The sequence below is a fragment of the Piliocolobus tephrosceles genome, chromosome 9 (genome assembly GCF_002776525.5).
Source record: "Piliocolobus tephrosceles isolate RC106 chromosome 9, ASM277652v3, whole genome shotgun sequence".
NCBI classification, from domain to species: Eukaryota; Metazoa; Chordata; class Mammalia; order Primates; family Cercopithecidae; genus Piliocolobus; species Piliocolobus tephrosceles.
In genome coordinates this window covers 127,627,308-127,652,368 of record NC_045442.1, presented here as the reverse complement: position 1 = coordinate 127,652,368, position 25,061 = coordinate 127,627,308, and the positions used below count along the sequence as shown (strand labels likewise).

The window sequence follows — 25,061 nt, the reverse complement described above, 5'->3', positions numbered from 1 at the left end:
GTGGCTTCTCTCAGGACATGTGGAACCCATATTTGCTCTCCTCTTTGTCTCTTTTCATCCACAGACGTTTAGAGAATTCTCGTTAAAATTACTCAGACACAGAAAGACCTTGTTATAAAATAAACCCAGTTAAACACACTTTGTTGTGTTGCCTCATTTGCGTGATGCATGGGCCTCATTTTCGTCTCTCTGTATCTTAACTGTGTGCATTAGGTGATTCATGCCAATTAATGCAGGATGTCACATCTCCAATTGCTTTCTCTATCTTCTTAAACATTAAAAATAAATACGTGCCATCTGTCTCATATTTTGAAAGCAATTCAAAATGGATACTTTTGTTTTCTCAGGATTACAGCACAATTTATAGCCGGAGTGCTTCTGAATTGTGAGAAAGCTCTGTCTGCATTATATGCATGTAATGTCATATTATGGTGGCTCCTGCAGATGGAACAGCAAGGGTTGGACGAGACCGCAGTGTGGGATGGTGACAAAAAGCACGGTCTTTGGCATCTAAGAGACCTGCACCAGTATGCTGAGCCTGCTGCTTCCTAGCTGTGACCTCAGGAAAGTTGTGTTGTCTCTTAGGGCCTCAGTTTTCCTCATCTGTGAAATGGATATAACATCTACTGCGGTCGTCCCCAGCCCTTTTGGCACCAGGGATTGGTTTCATGGAAGACAGTTTTTCCTCAGACCAGGGATGGCGGGATGTGGGGGTGGAGAAGGGTAGGGATAGGTGGGGGTGGGAGACGGTTTGGGGATAAAACTGTTTCACCTTAGATCATCAGGCATTAGGCCATTATATTCCCAGAAGGAGCATGCAACCTAGATGCCTCGCATGCACAGTTCACAGGAGGGTTCATGCTCCTTTGAGAAGCTAATGCCACCAATGATTTGGAACAGTATCGATCCCTGGCCTGGCGGTTGGGGATCCGCAATCTACAGCACAAGAAGTAGGACGCAGATATCGTTATCTGCCTCATCATGAAATTTTGCTAGGAAAGTAATTCCGTTTGCCAAGGATGGTTGTTTAAAAGTAGCTCCTGGTGGCACAATATTAACAGAAAAGAGGGGAGTTAGGTGTGAAAGCAATTACAGCAGCAACGGAAGACACTCTCCTCCGGCTGCCTCTGTTGGCCTTTGAGCACTCAGGTCAGCTTGGAGAGGGAATGGAGCCGGTGAAGTGGGGAAACAGGAGACTTTGGGTTCATTTGTGGCTGCAATAGCACTTTTCAGAAATGGTGATTTTAATTTAAAAAATGGTATGCTGTAACGCAACGAATGTCTGAATAACTTCACTGTAATTAGAGGGGCAAAGGGCAATTTGAGAAAGTCCTATTTTCCATGTGAGCACAGTTTCCTCAACAGTTCTTTCATGTAGCACAAGAGAAAGCTTTCTCGAGCTGAGGCCAGCACTCTGAAGATGGCGAACGTGTAATTTGAAGCGCACCCTGTACTTACAGACCACAGAATTGTAGTGCTGTAGAGAATGCTGGATACATGTGACCTAGCCCTAACTATTTTAGCAATAAGCAAACTGAGGGTCGGTGTAGCTCAGCAAATTGTCCAAAGCACACAGCTCGTTCAAGCTAGAACATTTCCTTTCTTTTAGCTAGGTTTCAAAAAATTTGTTAAGCAGACTGAAATTTTTTATACTTCTATAAATATCCTAGGGTTGCAGCCGACTCCTTGCATGGCAGCGCTCCTAACAGCCTTATTTGAACATAACCTAGCTGTCCCGCATAGTCTTTCCATGACAAAGTGGTCAAGTCTTAATAGTAGCCGAGAATGACCATCAAGACTTTATTTAGACTGTACAGTCGGGGCAATCCAACGGTGAGTCACGTTGACATGTGCTTCGGGTTAGAACACGCCCATGAATCCTGGCAATGATGTCGTCTGCTCCCCACGTCCTGCCCTACCACAACTCCCTCCAAACTGCTGCCATTTTTACCACAGTTATAGAAAGAGAATTCATTAAAATTCCTAATCTGGGCACACATCTTAACATCCCCTCTCTAATTATAAAATTAAAAGCAACCACTGTAAATTCCCCGCGTTTAGCAAAATGAAGAGCTATGAAGAGGAGTGAGCACTTAAGCCACCTAGAGTAGAGTATCCTTGTTGTCACACTAAGCAGCTGGTTCCCACGGAAACACATTGATTTACCCCATTGCTACTGGCTGGCTTGGTGTCATCTGAAAACGGACTCCCACCAGGATCAAATTGTCCTGGTCCACACGTAAAGCAAAGCTGAGGCTACTTCCTAAACATTGCTCTAAATAACAAAAGGCTGCCTATTTTCAAACAAACTCTACATTTAATATATCTCATTGGCCTAAAAAAAAAAAGAGAGAGAGAGAGATGAACTCATTTGGCAATGATACCATCTTTTACTTTCTGCCCTCCTTCACTGCCAGTGGGCTGAGGTCCTGAAAACAGCCCTCTGGCCTGGAGTCCCTGTCTCCTCCTCCCCTCCCAGACATGCCACAGCCAGGTGCGTGGCAGGTCCGGCTGGGGAAGGCAGGCCCAGCTCTAGCTGCAGAACTGGAGCAGGCTGTGGGGGCACAGAAGTGGCAGGGAACCACTCAAGTTTGTCGTTGTGCAGATGCCTCTGCAATGCATTCCCTGGCTTGAGCAATGGAAGATAAAACCTGGCCTGTTTCTCTACTGTGGCCACAGCCTGTGGGTTGTTTTTGTCAGTCCTTGGAGAACAGTATTCGATGCATTCAGGGAGGGCAATGTCAGGCTCACCGACATCCTCTCCAGCTCCCAGGACAGGCTTTGGAAGGTGAGAGGAAGGGGCTGAGGTAGGTGAGTGGTTCTCAGGGTTGCACGATGGAGGTTTCAGGAGGAACCCAGGGTGATTAATGCAGCAGGAATCTGTTCCAACAATCCCCTTCCCCCCAAAAACAACCAGACTCAAGATGCTGATAAGAATTCTTTTATGTTATTCCAATAAAAAATACATTCATACAGAAATATAACAATCTTGCAAAAAACAATTTCAAATAAAATCTTGTAAAACAAAATTTTACAAAAATCTTACAAAGATTCTTTAGATAACAGGGTGCTTCCAAAAAAAAAAAAAAAAAAAAGAAATTTCACTAATAGAAATTTTTTTTTTTTTAATTTCAAGCAAAAAGTTTCTGCTTGATTGAGGCTCAGTTATCACCTGAACAGAATGTACTTCTTTATGTACGTGCTAATTATGAAAATCACAAGCATTGACAGGTACGGTACCCAGCCCCACCCAGGCAAACCGCGCCGACGTGTTTCAGAAGTGAGACAAGCCAGTGCAAGTTTTTTTTTTTTCGTCTTTTGTTTACCTTCTGGCTTAATGGAATTGTTATGGCTAAGCACACAGAAGGCCAAAAAAGGAGTTTTCCAAAACCAGCAAATCAAGTGCTTGGATTCTGAACTGCTGAAAGAAAACTGCACTTCCCCTCTAAGCAAAATGAAATGAGTTCCTTAGGTAAATGTATTCATCAGCCCAGATTTAAAAAACAACAACAACAAAAAAAACCAGTTATGTGAGCGTTAGTCATTGCTCATTTCCAGGAAGATCAAACAAAATACCAGCCCAGCCAGACTCACATGTGTGTATATATATATAAAGCAAAGAGCCACACCCACAAGCCAGCAGCTGGGTGAAATATCAGCTGTCCACGCTGTGGTATGCCAATTCGGGGAAACTACTCCTCGGAAAAACAAGAATCTACATGCTGGAAAAAATAGCTTCATCTGCATAAAAAGTGTTCTACAAAAGAATCCCTGTGGTTAGCTCACTCTTAGGTTAGATCATCTAATAAGGCTGAAATTCAAAATCAAAACTTTAGTGTGTCCGAGTCCAGCCTGGGTTTCAGCATTCTGTTCAGGCCCCTTCTCCACGGAAAAAGGTGCCCCATTCCAGACCTGCCCATTTGATGGACACAGCAGACAGCCTGGAACAGATTCAAGCAAGAAAGTCCTCCGTACATCGTTAAATTAAAGATAAAGCCTCTATAAAAGTTAGGTTATAGTTTTCATTTTTACCTCCTTTATGGCCATTTTGAAATACTTCTTCACAGGCTGTGGAATTTTCTAGCTAAACATTCTAGTTTCTCCTTAAAAAAAATATTTATATATTATCTATATATATAATATATATATATACACACATACACATACTATACACACAAATATACATACACAAGAATTCTGCCCACTTTTAAAAAAAGTAGTATACTTTCTGTATTACCAACAGATAGCTAGACAGATATGTGAAACTTGTGCCTTTTAAGCAAATACATTAACATTGGGTTTATTTATTTTTTTTTATACTTCTGTATCTTTAATATGTGTGAAAATGTTACATATTAAATACAGCCGGTGTGTGATCTATACAATTGTTGTGCAAGGTCTATATGAAAGTCTCAAGGTGGCAGAATTGGTCAGATTTTTCCATTTTCATGTTTTCCATTTGAACACTGACAGTCAAGTTGTCTAAAGTATTGAACAAATACTGACATGTAAAGGGAGTTTCACTCTATGTTTTTGTGAAGGAGGACCTTAAAGAGATTTTTTTTTTCTGTGTTATATGTTGATACAGTACACTGCCAGGTGAAAAAAGAGCCTTAATTAAGCATGCATCGCCCACACCCCTGTATGAGACCCCCACATAAGGGATCGCTTGCGTAAGGCACCATTATGAAGGTCAACAGTGCATTAACAGCTAGAAAACCAGAAATTAGTCCTCAAGGCATAAATAAGAGAAACATAGCTGCATGAGAAAACAGTTTCTAAGCGTTAGTGGTTTTATCCACCCAACTGAGAAAAATTTTAGGTTCTTAGTCTAATGAAACATTAGACCAGCAATTCCCGGCCCCAGCTTTGTGACACTCAATACGTGTCCAATTTCTTCGAAGGGCATCACACAGTTCTCCAAAAAGTTACTTCAAATTCAGAATCATTTAAAAATAATCCTGTGTTGCACAATGCCTTTCTGGAAGGGGAGTGTTACAAACTCGGAGGGGAAAAAAAATTGTAGATTGCCAGGCCCGGATGGCTAGGGGTCACTGTATTAGACAGATTGGATCTTAGCTGCTCATTAACTGGAATCAGTATTGCAGTCCTGACTTAAAAATGGAAAAGCATATAGTTCCCCAGACCATGCATGACTTTTTGTATTCTAAGGAAAAGTTAAATGGTTGTGTTATATTTGTAAATACACAGCTTATACAATGGGTTACAAATGAGCTATGTTGTAGCGTGTAAAACAAGCTACTTGACACATTGCACATTTAATAGCTGCACCAAACACTAAGAGCTCCTCTCACGCAGAAAACGGGGAGAGACGCTCTCCCTCCCCACACCACTCGCCACTCGGGGGTCCTGAGTTCCCACGCCCACCCTCCAAGATTTTCCTTCTTTTTTTGTTTTTGTTTTTGTGTTTTTTTGATTTTTGTTTTTTTTCTAAGGTGCAGACACCCCCTCCCCCCACCCCCCGGAAATGATTGGTGGTCATCTCATCTCATGGTATACTCCTTACACGCAAAACATTCAAACTCCTTTTTTTCCATCTCTTGCGGTCTTGCTACCACAAGGAAAAAAAGTTGGCCTCATCATACGGTCAGTAATAGATCCTCAACATACAATCAACCCAACCATTAACATTCTCAGTGTGCATGCTCACGGCAAAGGCTTAGTTGCCACTCGGAAGGTCGGGTACCAGTGGCGAGTCCAGGATCACCCACACACCATGCACCACGGGTGCTATGCCGCTTCTTACAGGACTGGTTTAGCCCTCAAGAGACCTTCCAAGGAGAGGCCCTGGAGGCAACTGGGTAGGGTGTAGAACGGCATGCTTTGGCTGGAACACGCATCCCTCCTTCCACGGCCGGCTCTCAGCCTGGAAGCCTTTTAGCCTACAGGATCCACCTCTCTGCTCCCTCAGAGGTGCCTCTTCATGTGCAGGGCCAGGTGGTCAGACCTGGAAAAACACCTGCAGGGGCAAATCAGAAGCACAGAAGTTAGGTTCCCAGCCTTGCCAGCGTTCCGGCCCGGCGCCCTCCCCTCCCTGCCCTGCCCAGCCCAGCCTAACCCTCTGCAAGGAAAGATGTGATTCTCCTCCCAAGCCTCCTCAGCGTCTGCAGGGACAGGAGACACCAACTGAGAGGAATGTGAATTAAGAACGTCTCCCACCAGTGGCTGGAGGTTCTCTGGAGAATCGGAACGGACTTCATTTCTAATGCTTCAAATCCGAACACTGTCGAAAGGCCCATTTCCAAAAACTATCAATAAACGGACTCCAACGTCAGGTGTATCTGGAACAGCTCTTCCTAACCACGGACCATGAGCACACCAGAAACTTTCTAAAAAGTCCCAGGCTTGAAAAGAAACGTTCACACCTCGGAAACTGCGTGCCGTCCTTCACACGTGCCCTGCACGCCTACATAACCCTGGCCGTCACATTCCCAGGGCCCCACGCTCCCCGCCCGGCGTCGTCCTCAGGCACGTACCTGTCACAGTGGGAGCATTTAAAAGGCTTGGCCCCGGTGTGCTTTCGGAAGTGCCTGGTTAACTCATCACTTCTTGCAAAACGCCACTCACACCCTTCCCACGAGCATCTGTAAGGCTTTTCTCCTGCGGAGAGAGCACAGGACAAGCGGCCCATGACTTCACTGACCCACAAACAGAAGGGGGAAATTCAACCACACACACAGTGGTGGGACGCCAGGTCAGGGACCCAGTGGCTTCTGGCATCGGTAACACACTTCAGTGAAGGACTGCAACTGGCAGCCTCTCCTGACCCAGTCTCAGGCCTCCCACTGCTGGCCAAGGGACACGGCTTCGGCAAGGCCCATGGTGCTGTCATCAAAGTTAACGTGGAAGAATGACCACGCCTCAGACCAGCAAAATGCTTGCAGGACGAGGTGTCAGCCTGCCGGACCCACAGCCCCCGCAAAGGCAGAGCTATTGCTTTCTCTATGGTAACTGTTTCTCCCAAACACACTTCTGTTTCGTACGCGCTTGCCTATGGAACGAGTCTCTGCAGTTTCCTCAGGGACGTTCACCTTTCTACCAAGCTGCAGTGAGGAGCTTCTGGAAAGCCCCAGTGCAAGGCCCTGGAATCATTCTCTACATGGCAATCGAACAACCGGGTTGACTTCACTCCTTGGTCAAATCATAAATATGAATTTACTACAAGTGCTACCTGAGAAAACAAAGTTGCCAAGCCAATCCTAGGGGATGCTGAGACAGACCTGGGCCTGGTTTTCAGGCCACCCGGATCTCAATCTCAGCTGTCACCAAGCCTGTCTGGGACGGACTCTCAGCAATTTGCTCTCCTACTGATAAGAGTCTGCATCACGTGATCACTAAGACCTTTCCCAGCTCTAAATTTTCTGATTCCTCACCAATTATCCTAGAAGTATGTCAAGGTATTTTCAAATGGTACTTTCACCTAAGGTACGGCATTTCATTAAGAAATTGTTTCAAGCAGTATCAAAAACAAAGGCTGCATGAGACACAGAGAAGTTCTCAGGAAACACCCGCTGATCAACGCTGCTGCTAACAGAGCAGGCCGGTCCCACCTGGGCCTCGGGTCATCAGCATCAAACCCACACACTCCATGCTGCCCAGCAACCCTCTGTCCTGACCCTTGAGTTTCATTTAGGAAACCCAAGGGCAACTCGAGGTAGCCTCGTGCGTATGCACGGGTGAAGGGGCAGCGGCCTCGGAACCTGGGTACTGCTACGGGGGGTGGAGGTTTGGGTGTCCATGGAGAAAAGGATCTAGTCTCTTGTTTGTTTAATCTGAAAACTGTTAACGCATTTATCCAACTCAAAAGTCCGGTCTTAGATTCTACTCTGAGCTCCACAAAGACCCAATGCTTTGGCGGAAAACATCTGAGGAAGTGAGGATTTGTCTGCTCTGACCACATCCTGTGGAGCCAGCCCTGGCTCCCTCCAGGGCTGGTGCAATGCAGTGGCGCCCACCAGCGGCCGCCCTCCGGGGCCCGCGTGGGCACTGACCTGTGTGCGTCCGCTGATGTGCTTTCAAGTGGGAGCTTTTGGTGTAAACTTTCCTGCAGCCGTTGAAGTGGCACCGGTGCACCCTCCTCCTGCCGTCGGGGGAAGCATCGCCACTTCCCTTGTCACCTGGCTTCCCCGAAGTCCCGCTGCGCACCTTCCCTGGCGAGGGCAGCTCCCCAGGCACACAACCCCACAGTTGAGAAGGTTCCCTGCTCAGTTCCGGAGAAGATGGAGGCGTGGAGGTGACAGAGGAGCTCAATTTTCCCGAGCTGACCAAAACTTCGCCAATGGGGTCGGAGGTAAACTTGGCGGTGGGAGAAAGTTCCTCGGAGCTGTCAGAGGATTCGCTGCTGACATCTGAGTTCAGGCTGTTGGTCTCTAAGTTGTAACAAAAGCTCGGGCTGATGAGAGTGTCCTCTGGAGGACTGGAAGATACCTTCAGTTCGGATTCCTCCTTTTTCTCCCGAGCCAGAATGATTTTGGTCCACAGATCTTCCTGGCTGTCAAATTTGATTTCTGAGGCTGAAACATAGCAGGGCTCACTCTGGAGGTAACGTTCCAGCTCGAGGCAGGTCTGTGCAAAATGAACCAGAGAAGGCACGTGATTGCTATGGCGACCAAAAGTAAAAGCAAAAGCAATTTCCAAAAACATGCAAGAATGAAGGACAGATACACTGCTGCCGGCTCACTACAGGGGCAAAACCGTTCATAATTAAGCATCCATGTCCTTACGGAAGTTAGAGGAAATCTGTTTCTAGAAGGGTAAGAATTCAGAGGGAAAGTCAGAGGGCGAAACCTCTCCTGGCTTTCCCAATGTTGGGCCAACGGCCACAATAAGTGATGATTACTAAGCCAGTTTTGTTGTTGTAGTTACCAGTGTTGATGTTTCTCATGAAACCACAGGAAGAGAACCGGCCCCACACACATACCCCCCCAACAGGTTCAACCAGATTGTGTGACATTGTCAAGAACCATGTGTTTTAAGGAAAGCCCCAGCCATCCACCCTTCACACCCCACAGATACCCGCACAACAGGACAAAAAGACTGCACGGCACACAGCGTGTTCTGAGGGACCCCCTTGGGGACACGGCTGACAACACAGGGCCACACTCGGGGGAGAGGAGACAGCAGCTGTCTGTATTCAGGGGCATCGAATGGAGCTGCAGAAAAACCACCCATTTCCTGTGCAGCCCAGATCGCCTATGTTTTCACAGAATGCCGTTCCCAAGTGCAGGCCCTTGCATGACACAGAACTTTAATTACTTCTCCAGTGGTCAGAGAAAAACAAGGAACTTCAACAACAGGAGTGCAGAAATAATTCCAGCATGGCCATCTGCTATTGTGAAGGATGCAAGGGGAAATTACTCCACGGCCCTGCTGGGAGTCCCACAATGAACAAGAACTTTATCTACTGGCCAAGAGTACAACTGCATGAGTCATCACTCTGATTTCTTTCACGCAATGCCAAAGGACACTTCCTTTTGAAATTCTGATCAGCAGCCAAATAAGGACCCAGTTCAAATGGACATGCAGTGTGGCATGGACAGCGCCCCTTCCCCAGCCCCGCAACCAACCTTTCAAGAAGCTACAACTGCCGAGATCAGCATCCCCTCTCCCCACCATTTCAAACTTTCTAGCCACTGGAAAAGAAAAATGGTAGGAAACATTTTAGGATTAAATTATGTCTGCCCTGATTTTCACGAGGATCAGTTGCCTGCATGTCCATATAAGGTTGTCTATAGTACTGGCAATTCTACAAATTTCAGTTTCTACACCACTCTGCTCTGGTGAGCACATCATTTTTCTGGGCAGGGACTATCCTGAGCACAGCCTACCCCAGGGGCTCAGGCTGACTTAGCAGTATGCCTCTCGCCTGCCACAGGCAATCCCTCCCCCTCCCCAGGCTCGCACACAGCCAGTGTGAGCAAGCACACGGGAAAATCATGGTTTCCCCTTTCCCCCGAAACTAGGCGTCTGAGTTACAATGCACACTACAGCGTTCTGAAGAGGGGCAACAGCGATATATTTTATTGATTTTCCAAAGAAAAAAGAAAAGCCCATTTATGGAAATCTTGTTAAACTTTAATAATCCGGCTAATTTAAAATCTCCATTACGCTGATGAGCACCCGGGACCTGAACGAAGCTCTGGGAGAGTTTAAAAGCCTCCGAAGGCGACCAGGAGCCAGGTCTGGCCGTTTGCCCAAATCCCAAATGCCCGAAGGAAACTACTTAGATCAATTTCAATCACGTCCCAGGGAGCAGCTTCTTTGAGGAGAAAAAAAACAAGAGGGGGAGGGGGAAAAAGGCAGGAGAGGATTGTGAACAATTAAGCAGGCGTGTGAAGGTTGCAACACCCTGCATTTCATCCTCCTTAAAGCTTTCGAGGCTTGGAAACCCACAGCCTCTATTTGATCTGGCAATTCACTTTGTGACGAAAAACAAACAGCACAGCAGGGCAGGGAGACAACAGTAAAACCCTCCTGCGATCGCTGGAGAGACAATGGGACGAGTGTCAGTCTCTCCCCCCTCGGGCGATGCTACCGATAAGCACGGGGACACGGTAAGTTTCTTAAATTTCCAATGCCCCCAAATTCCAGTTCTACGACAACGTCGGAAACCAAGGTCCTTTTTCCCAAGCTAAGACTTGAAGCAGTTTGGACGGGCTCATCGTCACAACACTGACAAGTCACTGGAGTGTACACAGTTTTGTTTATTTTTATTTTTCTTGGTCAACAAGAGAAGCACGTAAGACAAATAAGGCAGATCTAGGGGAAATGTTAGGCATTCCAAAGAGGGGAAAACACATTGGAAATGGTCTAGAGTTTTAAAAAACGATAAAAAAATAAAATAAAAGAGCCGGTCTACGTTCTGCTGGCAAAATGTGAGTATTTTTTAAAAAGCCGTTATCTACAAGCACCAAAAAGCAAAACAAAAACAAAATCCTTTAAAAAAAAAAAAAAAAAAAAAAAAAAACCTTGGCAGGCAGAGCAAGTTGGTCCCCATGACAAGCTCCAGCTGTGGCGTCTGGAGCAGGGACAGGCTCCGAACTCGTGCCAGGGGCTTGGCCGGGCTGCGCCGGGAGTTGGGGCTTCCCTGGGCGGACGCTGCTCGCGGGCTGGAGAATCGATCGGAGGGGGCGCTACGCCCGCTCCCCCGGTGACAGCGCGGGGCCCGGGCCCAGCGGACCGCAGGGAGCACCGGGTCTGAACCCCAAACAGCCGCCCTGGCCCGCGCCCCCTGCCCCGGCGCCCGCAGGAAACCGCGGCCGGCTGCGTTTACCTGTTGCCAGTACTCCTCCAGAGACGGCAGCGCCGAGAAGTAGCCGGTCTCGTGCACGATCTGGAGCTCCTGGAAGATGCTGCACATGGGGAGCACGTCCATGTCGGGCCGGGTCGGACGGAGCCCGCGGTCGCGAGGGCGGCGAGGCGCGCGGTGGGAGCCGGAGCCGAAAGTCTCCCCGGAGCGCAGGTGAAAGTTTCATGCAAACTCCAGGCTCGCAGAGACGCCCGGCCGGACCCTCCCGCAGCCCGCAGCGCGCGGAGCCCACACAATATTTGCAAACACCGGACTGACTGCAAACGTAACCCCTGCAAAACTTCCCTATTCAAAGCTCCGCTGCCAGCCTCCCCATCCGCCCCCGCCTGGCTCCCCCCACTCCCCCTCCCCCCACGTGACTCGCCCCGTGCCCGCCCCGCGCGCGGCCCAATCCCGTGGCTCCCGGCCCGGGGGCTGCGCGCCGATGATGTCAGCTGCGGCCAATCGCGGGCGGCGACACACAGCGGCCCCGCCTGGCGTGACCAAGACTCTCCATCACGGCCCGCACCATTGGTTCAATTCGAACTCTGCTCGTTCTGATTGGAGAGTGGTCTCGCAGGCTATTTTTAGCAGGGTATATAAGGCGCGGGCGGCCGCGCGCCGGAGGAGACCGCGCTGTGAGGTGCGCGGCCGAGCGCTGTGCTGCGCCCGCCGCCGGGGCTGAGGGATCCGGGGCTGGGAGAGCCCGGGCGGGCCGCGTCGCCCGTCCCTAGTCCCAGTCCCCCTTCCCTGCTGCCCGGTCCCGCCACCCCGCGCCCGTCCCGGTCACCAAGCCGGGCCCCGTCGCCGCGCGAGCCCCGGTTCCGGCAGCGCACCCCGCGTGCGGCCGCCCCGTCCTGCTTCTCTCGGCCGTCAGGTCCCGGGGCCGCCCCGTTCCCCCTGTCCCCCTCTGTGCCCGAGGCCGCCCCGTCCCCAGCTGTTCCCTTCTACGCCCGGGGCCGCCCGGTCCTCAACTCTCCACTTCTACGTCCGGAGCCGTCCGGTCCCCAACTGTCCCCTTCTACGCCTGGGGCCGCCCCGTCCCCCACTGTCCCCTTCTGTGCCGCTCTGTTTCCCTGCATCCCCCTGGTCCCCCTCTGTTCTCTCACCTTGGGGTTCCCCGCTCTGTCCCCCTCCATCCCTGAGCCCCTCTCGGTCCCCATCGATTCCTAGGTCCCCTCTCCTCCCCTCTGTCCTTAGGTCCACCAGAGTGGGGGAGGGGAGCACGCAGGCTCCCCGTGGAATTGGGAGAAACGTGTTTATCTTGTAGAGGGCGATCTCAGCCCTCACCAAGGTTAACAGCTAGGTTTTCCCATGAATGTGTAAACAATTTAAATTAGGTGGAAGCCGACATTTAGTGTGTGTGTGTGTTTTTCCATATAAATTATCTCCTAAAATATACCGTAATGTTGATTTTTAAGAAAAATGTCGAGAACGCTAACCAGAGCATTTTTAAATCCAAAATGGGAAACTGAATTGTAACTATATTACAGTTTTTGTTTTAAAATAGAGTTTAATGGACATTAAACATTTTGAAAGAATGGACTATGTAAAAAAAAAAAAGGGGTTTTGTATGTTAAATTTTAGAGAGTCCTGCAGAAGCCTGTGGCTTAAGACTAGGTGGGGACCTTAGTGAGTCTGGAGTGGAGAAAGGTGGTTTGTCTTGTACCTGTGGTATGTGGGCTGTGAAGGTTATGCAGAGTGAATTGACGGTGTTCTTGGCCCCTGTTCATCACATTTACCCCAGCAACTGAGAGCCAGGACCAGCCCTCTTTGGGGACCTGTATCTTAACTGTTTCCAGGAAGGCAAATGGCTTTGTCAAATGGCTTTGTTTTGAACCATCCACAGATTTACCCAAGCGCCTACTGACCGGTCCCCAGTAACTGGCAGCCAAGAGCGTTTGGGCAGCCGTTGTGTTGGGGGCAGGGTTCGCTCAGTAATTAGCGCTTGTGACCTTGTCCCCGCTAGTTCCAAAGTAAACAGGAGTGTGGAGCAAGTCCCCCGCTGAGGGCCAGGCACCCTGGATCAGGGGGAGCCCAAGATGAAGGGGAAGGCTCTGTCTGGGCCAGGGAGGCCAGGATGGCTGCCTCTGCAAGGTGTGTCGGCGTCCTGGTGAGCGGGTGTCCCAGCTTATCTTTGGGACAATTAATTATTAATTGTCTTAATGTTTTTTAATAAATCCACATTCCTATAGAATTTAAATTCATCCTTGTCTCTTAACATACCTTGTCCGGCACTATGAAGATTATATCGTTTATTTTTACAAGAGGGAACCTGATTAGTCATAATGCAGATACAGTACAATAGGCATTGTCATTTTCAGAAAAAAAAAAAAGATTTAAAAACATGGTACGTATGAACACTAAATTTCAAATAGAATAGGTCCCATGGCATCGTGCTGCACTCGTTAACCATTTAACACATACTAGTCACACCCTATGACTGGCCAGGTATTGGTACACAGAAATTTACAAAACAGGCACAAATCCCTATTATGGTGTGGCAGAGGTGGGCTGCCAGGAGAGTGCAGATGTTTGAAAACAGAAGTCCTTATTGCTAGTAAGCATGTAACCAGTTGGTGAAAAAATATTTTCTTTGATGTGACAAAGAATATATGCATTGCATGTGAACACTAATAGTTGCACCTGATTTTTTTAAGAAGAGCAACGAAGACTCACAAGGGCCAGATTAATTCAGAAGGGGGAAGTATGGCAGGATGTAAAAAGATGATGAACTTTACACTCTAGTTATCCACACTGTGCGCATGTCCCTGGTCACGTTATTTAAATAGGAGATTAAAACGGCCATTAGACCATCGGAGAAATGCAAATCAAAACCACAATGAGATACCATCTCACACCAGTTAGAACGGCAATCATTGAAAAGTCAGGAAACAACAGGTGCTGGAGAGGATGTGGAGAAATAGGAACACTCACTGTTGGTGGGATTGTAAACTAGTTCAAGCATTATGGAAAATAGTATGGCAATTCCACAAGGATCTAGAACTAGAAGTACCGTATGACCCAGCCATCCCACTACTGGGTATATACCCAAAGGATTACAAACCATGCTGCTATAAAGATACATGCACACGTATGTTTATTGTGGCACTATTCACAATAGCAAAGACTTGGAATCAACCCAAATGGCCATCAGTGACAGACTGGATTAAGAAAATGTGACACATATACACCATGGAATACTATGCAGCCATAAAAAAGGATGAGTTTGAGTCCTTTGTAGGGACATGGATGCAGCTGGAAACCATCATTCTCAGCAAACTATTACAAGAACAGAAAACCAAACACCGCATGTTCTCACTCATAGGTGGGAACTGAACAATGAGATCACTTGGACTCGGGAAGGGGAACGTCACACACTGGGGCCTATCACAGGGAGGGGGGAGGGGGGAGGGATTGCATTGGGAGTTACACCTGATGTAAATGACGAGTTGATGGGTGCTGACAAGCTGATAGGTGCAGCACACCAACATGGCACAAGTATACATATGTAACAAACCTGCACGTTATGCACATGTACCCTAGAACTTAAAGTATAATAAAAAAAATTGGTATGTAAAAAACAAAACAAACAAACAAAAAACCGACCATTAGAATGAGTTTGGTATAATCAGAAGAATTAATGGATTAAAATCCCTGCTTGGTAGCAAATAGTAGTCATTCAATAAATTGAAGGCAATGTTCACTTGATCAACATTTAGCCATTTCTAAGTTTGCTCTTGATAATTGTTTTATAATCCCTCGCCCCTTTTTTAACAGATGAGTAAATGCAGACAGAAAAATGAAATCAACTTTGCAGGCCACAGAGCAAATCGGAGACAGAGTTGGACCTTGACTTGTCCAATAACCCCACAGGTGCTTCCTCCTCCTGCTCCTCGCTGAAGATCCTTGCTCTCTTTTCACTCTTGCAGTCGTGGAGAGAACATAATCAACTCCATTTCTTGGGTGTGACCCTCGTTCTCTGCTCACCTTGAGCCGCTCCAGTCTCTGCCACTGTCTTCAAAAGGTAAAGATCCCTTCTGGGTGACAGTCGGAGGCTCCTTTCCACATTCCTGGGGGCCACTTCACCCCCCTTGCACCCCGGTGTTACTTCCTCGGTCTCCACTTACACCTCCCTGCTCTCCTCCACTGTCTTTCCCTTTCCTGCTAGGCCTCCAGGCTGCACTCATTTATTTCATACCAGGAAGCTCTCTTTGTTGCCTCTCAAAAATAAAAGTATACATTTGAAACCTAATTTTAAATGTAATTTAAAAATTAATGGGATGACATGTTGGTATTGAGTACGTTTGATCTTCCTGTTCTAGGTCATTCAAGATGGGCTCTTAGGGGAAGTCTTACAAATCTGTTCTGAGGATAATTCCAAATAATGCCCCCTAATTATACTGACAGAGAATGCTCCAACTTTGGGGCAAGAAGCCAGTTTTGTTGGTTTTTTTTGTTTTGGTTTTGGTGTCTGTCTATACCAGTATATTGCCTATTCTGGAGCAAACTAACCTTTTATTTCATCTGTTTATTTTGGGTGTGCAAAATACAATTGTTAAGAAAGTACTTCTGTTTACATGATAGGTCCTATGTAAGTGTAAAATGTTCCTTTTTTTTTTTTTTTGAGATGGAGTCTGTCTCTGTTGCCCAGGCTAGAGTGTAGTGGCACAATTTTGGCTCACTGGAAGCTCTGCCTCCTGGGTTCAAGTAATTCTCCTTCCTCAGCCTCCCAAGTAGCTGGGATTCCAGGAATGCACCACCACGCCCGGCTAATGTTTGTATTTTTAGTGGACGTGGGGTTTTACCATGTTGGCCATGCTGGTCTTGAACTCCTGACCTCAAGTGATCCGCTGCCTCGGCCTCTCAAAGTGCTGGATTACAGTCATGAGCCACTGTGCCTGGCCCCATGATGTTCATTTCTTAATTGTCTCATTTGCAGATAGCTCTGTTTAAATAGTGAGTTGCCTTTTCTCTCTGTAGTGTTTTTTAGGAGGTAGATGAACTTTTTACTTAAAAAAAAAAGATTACTACATAACATGTAAGGTGTAGTAGATTCACTCTTTAACAATTTGTGCTGAGAATAATGAAAGAAAATGCCCTATTGATAGTTTTCAAAAGATGTTGAACTTTACTATCAACATATGCAGGATAAGAAATACAATGACAGGATATCTCTGGGGCATTGATTGGGAAGAACTTCTGTCTATCTAAGACCTTAGTTTTAGCAGCCCTCTCTAAAAATATAATTGTAAAATGGGAGAACTGTAAAGTTCACCTCACAATAACGGCCCCAGAAGGAGCTCCCTGTGGAATATCCACAGGTACAAGCTATACCACGTGTGTGGTTAAGATATCCGTTCTTTACAAGTTGGTCTGTGCATTCCACACAATTCCCATCAAAATCCCAGCAGGCTTTTTTGTTGAAGTTGTCCTGCTGATTTAAAAATGTATAGGAAATGCTGAAGAGAGCTATATCTAAACCAGTCCTGAAGGCTGAAGGTTTTATATTATGTGTTTCGAGACTTAAAGCAAAATTGAACATGATTGTGTGACACTGGCGTAGATACAGTTAAATCAATATAACAGAATATGGAGCTCAGAAATACCATCATTCTTACACACTTAAAAAAAAAAAAATTCAAAAAGGTACTAAAGCAATCCCTGTGTGGTTTACTGAGGTCTTGTATCTGTGGTTTGTTGTATTTCATTAAATCTTGGAAAGTTCTTGATCACTGCAACTTCAAATATGTCTTCTGTCCCATTCTGCTTCTCTTCTCCTTCTGGAACTCCAGTTGCACATGTGCTTAACAGTTGGATATATTGTGCCACAGATTTCAGATGCTCCATTTCATTTTTTCATTCTTTTTCCTGAATATGTTTCTTTTTTATAATTTCTATTGACCTGCCTTCAAATTCACTGATTCTTTCCTATGCTGAATCCTGTCTGCTGATGAGACCATTGAAGGGATTCCTTAGATGTGATAGTATTTTTTATATTGCTTATATTTCCGTTTTATTCTTTCTCATAGTTTCTTTCTGCTGCAGTTCCCCATCTTTATATTGTCTACATTTTCCCCACTAGATTATTTTAATCTTTTAATTGTAGCCATTTTAAAGTCTTTCTTTGATAGTTTCAGTATCTTGTTAATCTCTGGGCCGAATTTTATTGATTGTCTCTTAACAATGTGTTGTTTGCCTTGCTTTTTGTGTGGCTCTTAACATTTGATTAAATTGAACGTATGTTGAGCAGAATAGTAGAGACTTATGTAAGTAGAAATTTCTCCTGAAAATGGGCACATCCCTTATCTCTAGCTGTCTTTATAGGGTAGGAACTGGCAAACTTTTGTCTGTAAAGGGCCACATAAGTAAATACCTTAGGCTTTGTGGCCCACAGGATCTCTGTTGTAACTTGTTGATTCTGCCAATGTAGCCCTAAGCCGGTCACAGACAACAAGTAAGTGAATAGCCATGGTTGTCTGCTGTTAAAACTTTATTTACAAAAACAAGTGACAAGCCAAATGTGGCTGGCTAATGATAATTTGCCAGTCCCTGGTGTAGGGATTGAGTCCGCCTGGTCAGTCAGTAGTTGAGCTAGGTTTTGGTTTTGTCATTGTTGTAGTTCCTTTCCATGCGTGAGAGACTTGTTAGAACTGTCCAGCACTGGGCTGCTGCTGCCTTGCGATTACCATGGAGACTGGGGAGCCTGGTGCCCCTCAGTGCTCCTGTTGCACACCTACTTTGGCCATTGCTGCACACCTGTTGTGATGGAAGCGTGTGGGGAAGGAGATGGGCTCCTGGAGAGGGCAGGGTGTGTTTTCAGTTCTTATCTGAGGATGGCCCTGTGCCTTTGTGCTTTGGGGCTAGAGCTTTCTCAGTGTCCCTGCCTCCTCTCCTTCACCAAGCCAAACTATCTGTATCTGTCAGAGGACAGGTGGTAGTTGGGAGGGAGTTTCCTGCCCCTCTCCTGGGAAGAGAAGATCCTTGCTTCTTGGTATGTAGGACCTGGGCCTGAGGGAGTATCCTGCCGTCCTGCACTGAGAGGCTTGTCTTCCTTAGGGGAGGGGTCTAGGGATGCAGGTGGGGGCTCCGGGGCCTACTGCCTTGCCTACCGATCTTCCCCGTGAGCACCTGGTAGAAGCCTGCGGAGAAGAACTCGTAGGTGAGAATGGGATCCCATTTATTCTAAACTGTGGTCCAGCCCAGGCTTACCCATTAACAGATTATTAGAATGAAAGCTGCTTCCTCCTTCTACTTTTCCAAAGGCAAAACAATCTGTGGCACCATTTCCCTTCAGATGTTTTGGGTGCCTGTGGCCCTTACTCTTTAATAGGCTAAAGAAAAATAAGATTTTGTAGAGTAGCTGAGTTTTTCTTGTTAATGAGGTGGAAGCAATGTTCTCTTGTGGTTTTTTTCCGTACATCAGAAGTGGAGTTGCAGAGAAATCCAATGGGGAGAGGAAAGTCTTCAACAAATGATGCTGGGACACTTGGGAAAAAAGGAGGCATACAGACAGGCAGAAAGGAAGGAAGGAGAGAGAGAGAAAAGAAAGAAGAAAAGAGAAAAGAAAGGGGGAAAGAGGGAGGGAGAAAGGGATGGAGGGAAGAAAGAAAGGAAGGGAAGGAGAAAGGAAGGGAGGGAGGGAAAGAGAGAGAAAAACTCAGCCCTACCCCCTCACATTATACATACAAGTAAGTAAAGACAGATTGTAAAGTACATAAAAAAGCAGAACTACGAAAGTTTCAGAAAAGAAAAAAAGGGAGAAAATAATGATGGGGGATTCTTGGGAAACAGAGTAAAAATTTTTAAAAAGTGATTAATGGATTTCATCAAATTTAAAACTTTATCAAAAGGCAACACTAAGAACATGAATAAATAAGTCACAGACTGAGAGAAAATTTCAAAAAAATCCATCTAGTATTGAACAAGTATCCAGAATATATAAATGACATATAGAAGTCAATAATAAACATATTTTGAAAAACTTAAAAATAAGCAAAGTATTTGAACAGACACGTCACAAAAAAAGATATGCAGATGACTCATAAGCACTTAAAACCGTGTTCAACATTTGTTGTCCTCAGGGACATGTGAAATAAAGGTCACTGGAATGGCTAAAATTAAGAACTTCGACAATACCAAGTGTTGACAAGGACATGTCATGAGCCAGCAGAACTTTCCTCAACTATTGGTCAGAAGGCAAAATGCCACCAGCTCTCTGGAAAAAAGTCTGGCTGTTTTTAATAAAACTAAACATTCACCTATCCTCTGACTTGGTTCTTCCATTTTCCAGGCATTTAACTTAAAGAATGAAAAGAATATGGCCATAAAGAGATTTGGTCAACCTCATTCATAGCAGTTTATCCGTAATAGTCAAAAACTGGAGCCTGTCCAGGAGTTAGTGACCAGAAGATGTGGTGAATTGTACGATATGAGGCTGCTCATCAACAGAAGAGCCTGCAGCAACACGAGTGTGTCTCAGACACATTTGGCTGAGTAAAGAAGCCTCACATGCAAGAATGCCTACTGCAAGATTCATTTTGATTACGTTTTAAAAGAGGCACAACTGATGTTTAGAGAAAAGAACCAGAATGTCAGTTGCCATGGTGAGCAGGGGTGGAGATTGACTTGAAAGGGCATGAGGGGGCTCTCTTAACCTGGTGGGCATGTTTAATGTCTGGATAAAGGTTTGGGTTACACAGGAGATTACATTTTTCCCAAACTGATGGGCTGATATGCTTAAGATTTATGCATTTAACTTTCTGCAAATTTACCTCCCTCTTCCCCACCAAAAAGAAGAGAGCCATAGACAAATATTGAACTCACACAGTAATAACATGCAAGCTGCAGTGTTCAGAGGGGAAGCATGCTAAGGCATACTGTATGCTTTGAAACTTCAAGAAATTGAGAGAGAGAGAGAAAAACGGGAAGGAAGAGGAGGAGGAGGAGGGAGGGGCAGATGGCTTGAAGGATGGATCCGTGATTGATGCATGGGTGGATGGATTTATATGCCACAAAGCAAATATAGTAAAATGGTAATTTTCGAATTCCAGTGGAGGATGTTTGGGTGTTCACTGATCCTTTAAACTTCTCTTTATATTTGAAAACGTTTTTGATTAAAAGTTGGAGGAAAATATGCTAGAGCAGGGAACATTAGGTGCCATGCTGCAGTGCACCTTGATTAATGAGATCTGGCTCCAAATTCTGAAACCTAATAGCTATGAGACTTGGGTAAGTTATCCAGCACATCTAAACCTCAGTTTCCTAGCCTATAAGATAGGCTAATAATTATGCCTGCTGCCTGTACCTGTTCTCTAGGCACTCTACGGCCCTTATTTGGTACTAAGTTATTCCTCCTAACAGCGTACCATGGAGGCCATTTCTATTGAGCACGCTGCTGTACAGATGAGACTGAAGCTCAAAGGGAGATGAAGAGAGGAGCCAGGATTTGTCTGGGGTACCTTTGGTTCCAGGCTTGGCATTTTTGCTCACCATGCTCAGGGCCTCATAATTTCAACTGAACCATTTTGTTGAAACCTATGTTGATGCTGAGAGGAAGACTTCAAGCCAGGTTATTTTGGAGTTAACTTTAGAATCCCTGTCTTTGTAACTAATTATAGCTCTAGTATGCAGATTTAAGGCATCTAATGAGTCAGAGTAGAAAATTCGTACTTGAATAGAGTGTATTAGTCTCATGTGGCTGCTGTAACAAACACCACAAACTTAGTGCCTCAAAACCACTGAAATGAATTCTGTCAGAGTCTGGGGGCCAGAAATCTACACTGAGTCATGGGCAGGACCATGCTCTTTCTGGATTCTCCAGAGGAGAATCTGTTCCTTGCCCCTTTCAGCTTCTCGTGGCCGCATCACTGCAGTCTCTCCTCTGGTCATGTTGCTGCCTCCCCTTCTATAGGTGTCAAGTGTATCTCTTGCTTCCATTATAAGAACACTTGTCATTGGACATAGGGCCACTTGAATAATGCAGGATACGCCCCTGTCAACCTGCTGAATTTAATTACATCTGCAAAGATCTGTTTTCCAAGTCAAGCCACGTCCACAGATTCCAGTGACTTAACATGGATATCTTTGGGGAGGCCATTTCTTTGTTCTGCCACACTCAGCAAAACCATATAAATTAATGTGTATTCAATAGTGCTTAGCAGTAGAATAATGGATTAAATATTGCAAGATATTATAGGCAAGAGGTAAGAAGACTGTGGACAATCACAGTAAATCTTAAGCTGATATCATAAAGCCAGACTCAGTGGAAACAGGCGTGAAGACCACAGCATTTCCCAGTAACTTGATATGGATTATTTAATGTAATCCTCAGGATGGCCCCACCACCTCCATTGTGAGTAATGAGGAAACTGAGGCACAGGAAGTATTTATCTTGCTCAGCCACCGAGCTTTGGTAAGGAAAGGTCATAAGGAAAGGTGACACTCAGTGGGTGTTCCACATTGCAGCCCTCTGAGGTAAATACCACCATAATCTCTGCTGTATAGACCTGGAAACTGAGGTGGGGGAGAGGAACTAACATGCCAGAGGTCACTGACTGTCAGGTGGCCGGTAGAGGAGGAGGGAGTCCAGGAGCTCACAGGGCAGCTCTGCAGCCTTGGACAGAGTAACGGGCAGGGATCTGAACCCGGGGTTCTGAGCCCAGAGGCTGAGGCACAGCCACTGCTGTGTAATAGTAACCAAGAGAATTGAAAGAGAAGGTTGCAGACTTGTTTCCAAGGATTATCATTAGAACTTGGTACCAGGGAGATGAGGTGAGCCATAGTCCCGTCTCCAAGGAGGCTGCAGTGGGCTGCGAGTCCTGCAGAGGACCCTTTACTGCTTCACTGTGCTCGGGCCACATGCCCTTGGCACTAGGAAGTGCTGTGGGACCCCTATGGGGATGGTCACTCATCTGAATGCTGCTGCTTCCTCCATCCCCTTCTAAGTTAGCCAGGAGTGTGTCCTCCCTTGCATTCACTGAGAGCCTGTGCACCTGTCCCTTGGACTTCCCCAGTGCCCTGAGCAGCACCCCCCTTGCTGTCCTCCCTCACTTTCTGCAGCAATCACATGGTGCTCTCATTGTGGATCCTGAGGATTCTGCACTGGTCTCCCTGGGCGCTATGGATCCTGCAGTCTTGGTGAATTGCTGTGCCTTCCTCCTAGGTCTGTGAGTTTCTAAGGGAAGGGACTGACTTCCATCTCCACATCCCATTGCCACTATGAGACGTGCAGAAGTGGGCAGAGTCGATAACTTGAGTCGGAAATGCAACTCATTTAACTTCCTGCAGAACGGTGCTTGGGAGGTAAACTCCCTGAGTTTTTGCCTGTCTGTAGGGGTACTGTTGTCTTTTATGTCTTGTATTACAGCTGTTTGTGAATATTTCTCTTCTCTCCTAGACTCAGTTGCCAGGAAATAGTAATTGAGTCTTCAGCATCTTTCTTCCCTTTGCAAATGTCAGCAAGCACTCACCTTAAGAGTTTTAAAAAGTACTAGTGTTATCTATTAGTCTATAAAGCAGCCTTTAGAAATTAAGATTCAGAACTATTAGACTTTATAAGAAGGCAAAAAGAAAAGGGAAGATTGCCAAAGATTAGTGATTGATACATTTGGTATAAATCTAAAACCCGTCATTGAGTATTAAGTTGTTAAAAAAAAAAAAGTAGGGAACATGAAAAAAATTACAGCTGGGTAAAAGGATTGAAGCTGACAATTGCAAGTCAGATTACAGTTTACCCCTGTAAATTAAATAAGTTATGGTTATATTTGCTTCTGAATACGTTTAATCTTACTTTGGTCAACTATATTCTAAATAAAATGAGCTACCAGTAATGCCTTCTAAAAACTTAGCAATCACTAAAAATTTTCCAAGGAAATTTCACAAGGATGGGAAACTGGAAGATGGTCTTCAGGTTTGAAGCACCTGCAAGTATGTAAGACACTATTTAAATAAACAAATGAACCCTACTCATATTTCCATGGTGTCTCTACCTTCTTCTTGCAGTTCTGGCTTTAGTTATTGCTTTATGTCCTTGTCTCCTCTGTCAGCCTGAACACAAGAGGGTATGTATTCCTTCTTAAAACCAGTGTTTAGTATAATGTCTGCACTCTCCCAGCTATTCAATAAATACTTAACTGAGTGAGTGAATCCTTGAATGACTATATGCATGAATACAGAATTTATCCATGAGTTAAAAATGGAACTTCAAAGTATTGTCTAATTATTGTCGGTTGTGACACAATTTTTTTAATCCATTAATGATATTGCTTCATTTTCATTCTCTTTTGTTCCCATACAAAAATTTAAATAAACATTGACTCTTTTATCCTTCATAAGTCACAGCTGACTTAATTTCACATTCTAAATGTCTGCACTTAGGAAACTCAGCATGTATGATGTGGTCCTGAGTAAATACATATCCATGGGATAAACTATATGCCAACTCAGAAATGTCGAATATTTTGTATTTCATTGCATGTGAAGAAGTTGAAGGAAAATCTACTGGACTGTTGAACAGAGGCCTCTAGACTACAAATAACCAGTCAAAGCTTGCTTAGCTCATGTGTTAAGGTTGACCCTAGGTGCCCCACTTTTTGTGGATTTCATTTTTGTATTTTCTAGATTTATTTCTTCGTTTTTCTGGAATATATCCTGTAGTAACTTCCTGAGGAATGTGTGGAAGGTCGCCTTTCTGAGTCTTTAACTCTCAATTTTTTTTTAATCTTCTCATATGCTTGATTAATAATTTCACTGAATATATAAATTTTGGTATAAATTTCTCTTGGGCCTTTGAAGATAATTCCACTGTGTTTCAGATTCAGTTTTGTGTTTCACTTGACTTTCTGGTTAGTTTTTCTCATTTCTGGTTCTTTTATGCTGGTGATACCTGGTGTCTATGGTTTCCTAGGCTTTGTCCTGACTGATCTCTTCATGGTAGGAATTCTCTCCAGGACTCTGTAAGGGGCAAATCATTTAGAGTATGTGTGCAGGGAGCTGGCCACAGGCTGCAAATTTAACCAATGAAAGATATTGTCTCCAACATTTTCTCTAGTTTCTTTGGGGGAGAGTGTTTTTGGGAGGAGTGTTTTGCTGGAACATAAATGCCTGAGAGTCATGAGTGATGGGTAGAAAAGGGGAAAGAGGGTGACGTTTTGACGGGTACAGTTGCCCCACAGATAGAACTTCAATTGCTCCTCTGTCTTCAGCCCTTTCCACCTCCTATACTCCAGTCTGTGTGCTGATCTGAGCACAGAAATCTCTGGGCTTCCTGGGTGGACTGAGGCCTACCTCTTCTGAAACCCACTTTCTGTGTCCCCCACACTGCAGACTTCTTGGCTTGCTAACCTTGTGCCTTGTGTAACCCTCTGCCACCCACCTTCTGTTTTCTAGAACCTTATTTAAATCTTGTATATGGTAGTGACTCCCTGTTCAATTCCTGTTATATGGTTCTTCTTGTAATGCTATATTTTTATTTCAGTGGGATCTGGAGAGAATGGGGACACAATTATAGTCCTGGTTCTTTAACTTAAACCAGAGGCCCTGAATGTCATCAACAACTAAGTTCAAGAACTCCAAGATGATCTAATTAAACTTGTGTTCATGGTTATGCTTTTATCTTAGCATGTAAAATAGATAGATATATATTTTATTTCCATTTTAATGTACTGAGTTTTACAAAGCCTGCTAAGCCTAAGACATTTAAACACAGAGGGATGAGAGAAAGAGTGAGAGAAAGAAAGGATGAAATGGCAAG

The 25,061-nt window shown here is 45.4% G+C and overlaps 1 protein-coding gene across 1 annotated transcript; it reads right to left on the bottom strand.

Annotated features, from left to right (window-relative positions):
• Positions 1–2,925: 2,925 nt before the first annotated feature.
• KLF6 (Kruppel like factor 6) lies at positions 2,926–11,662 on the bottom strand. The gene is made up of 4 exons (XM_023193141.2): positions 11,294–11,662; positions 8,013–8,586; positions 6,498–6,621; positions 2,926–5,980 (listed from the first exon to the last, which is right to left on the bottom strand). Exons 1-4 carry the CDS (start codon positions 11,393–11,395, stop codon positions 5,929–5,931), a joined length of 852 nt encoding a protein of 283 aa, XP_023048909.1. The 5' UTR covers positions 11,396–11,662; the 3' UTR covers positions 2,926–5,928.
• Positions 11,663–25,061: the final 13,399 nt, after the last annotated feature.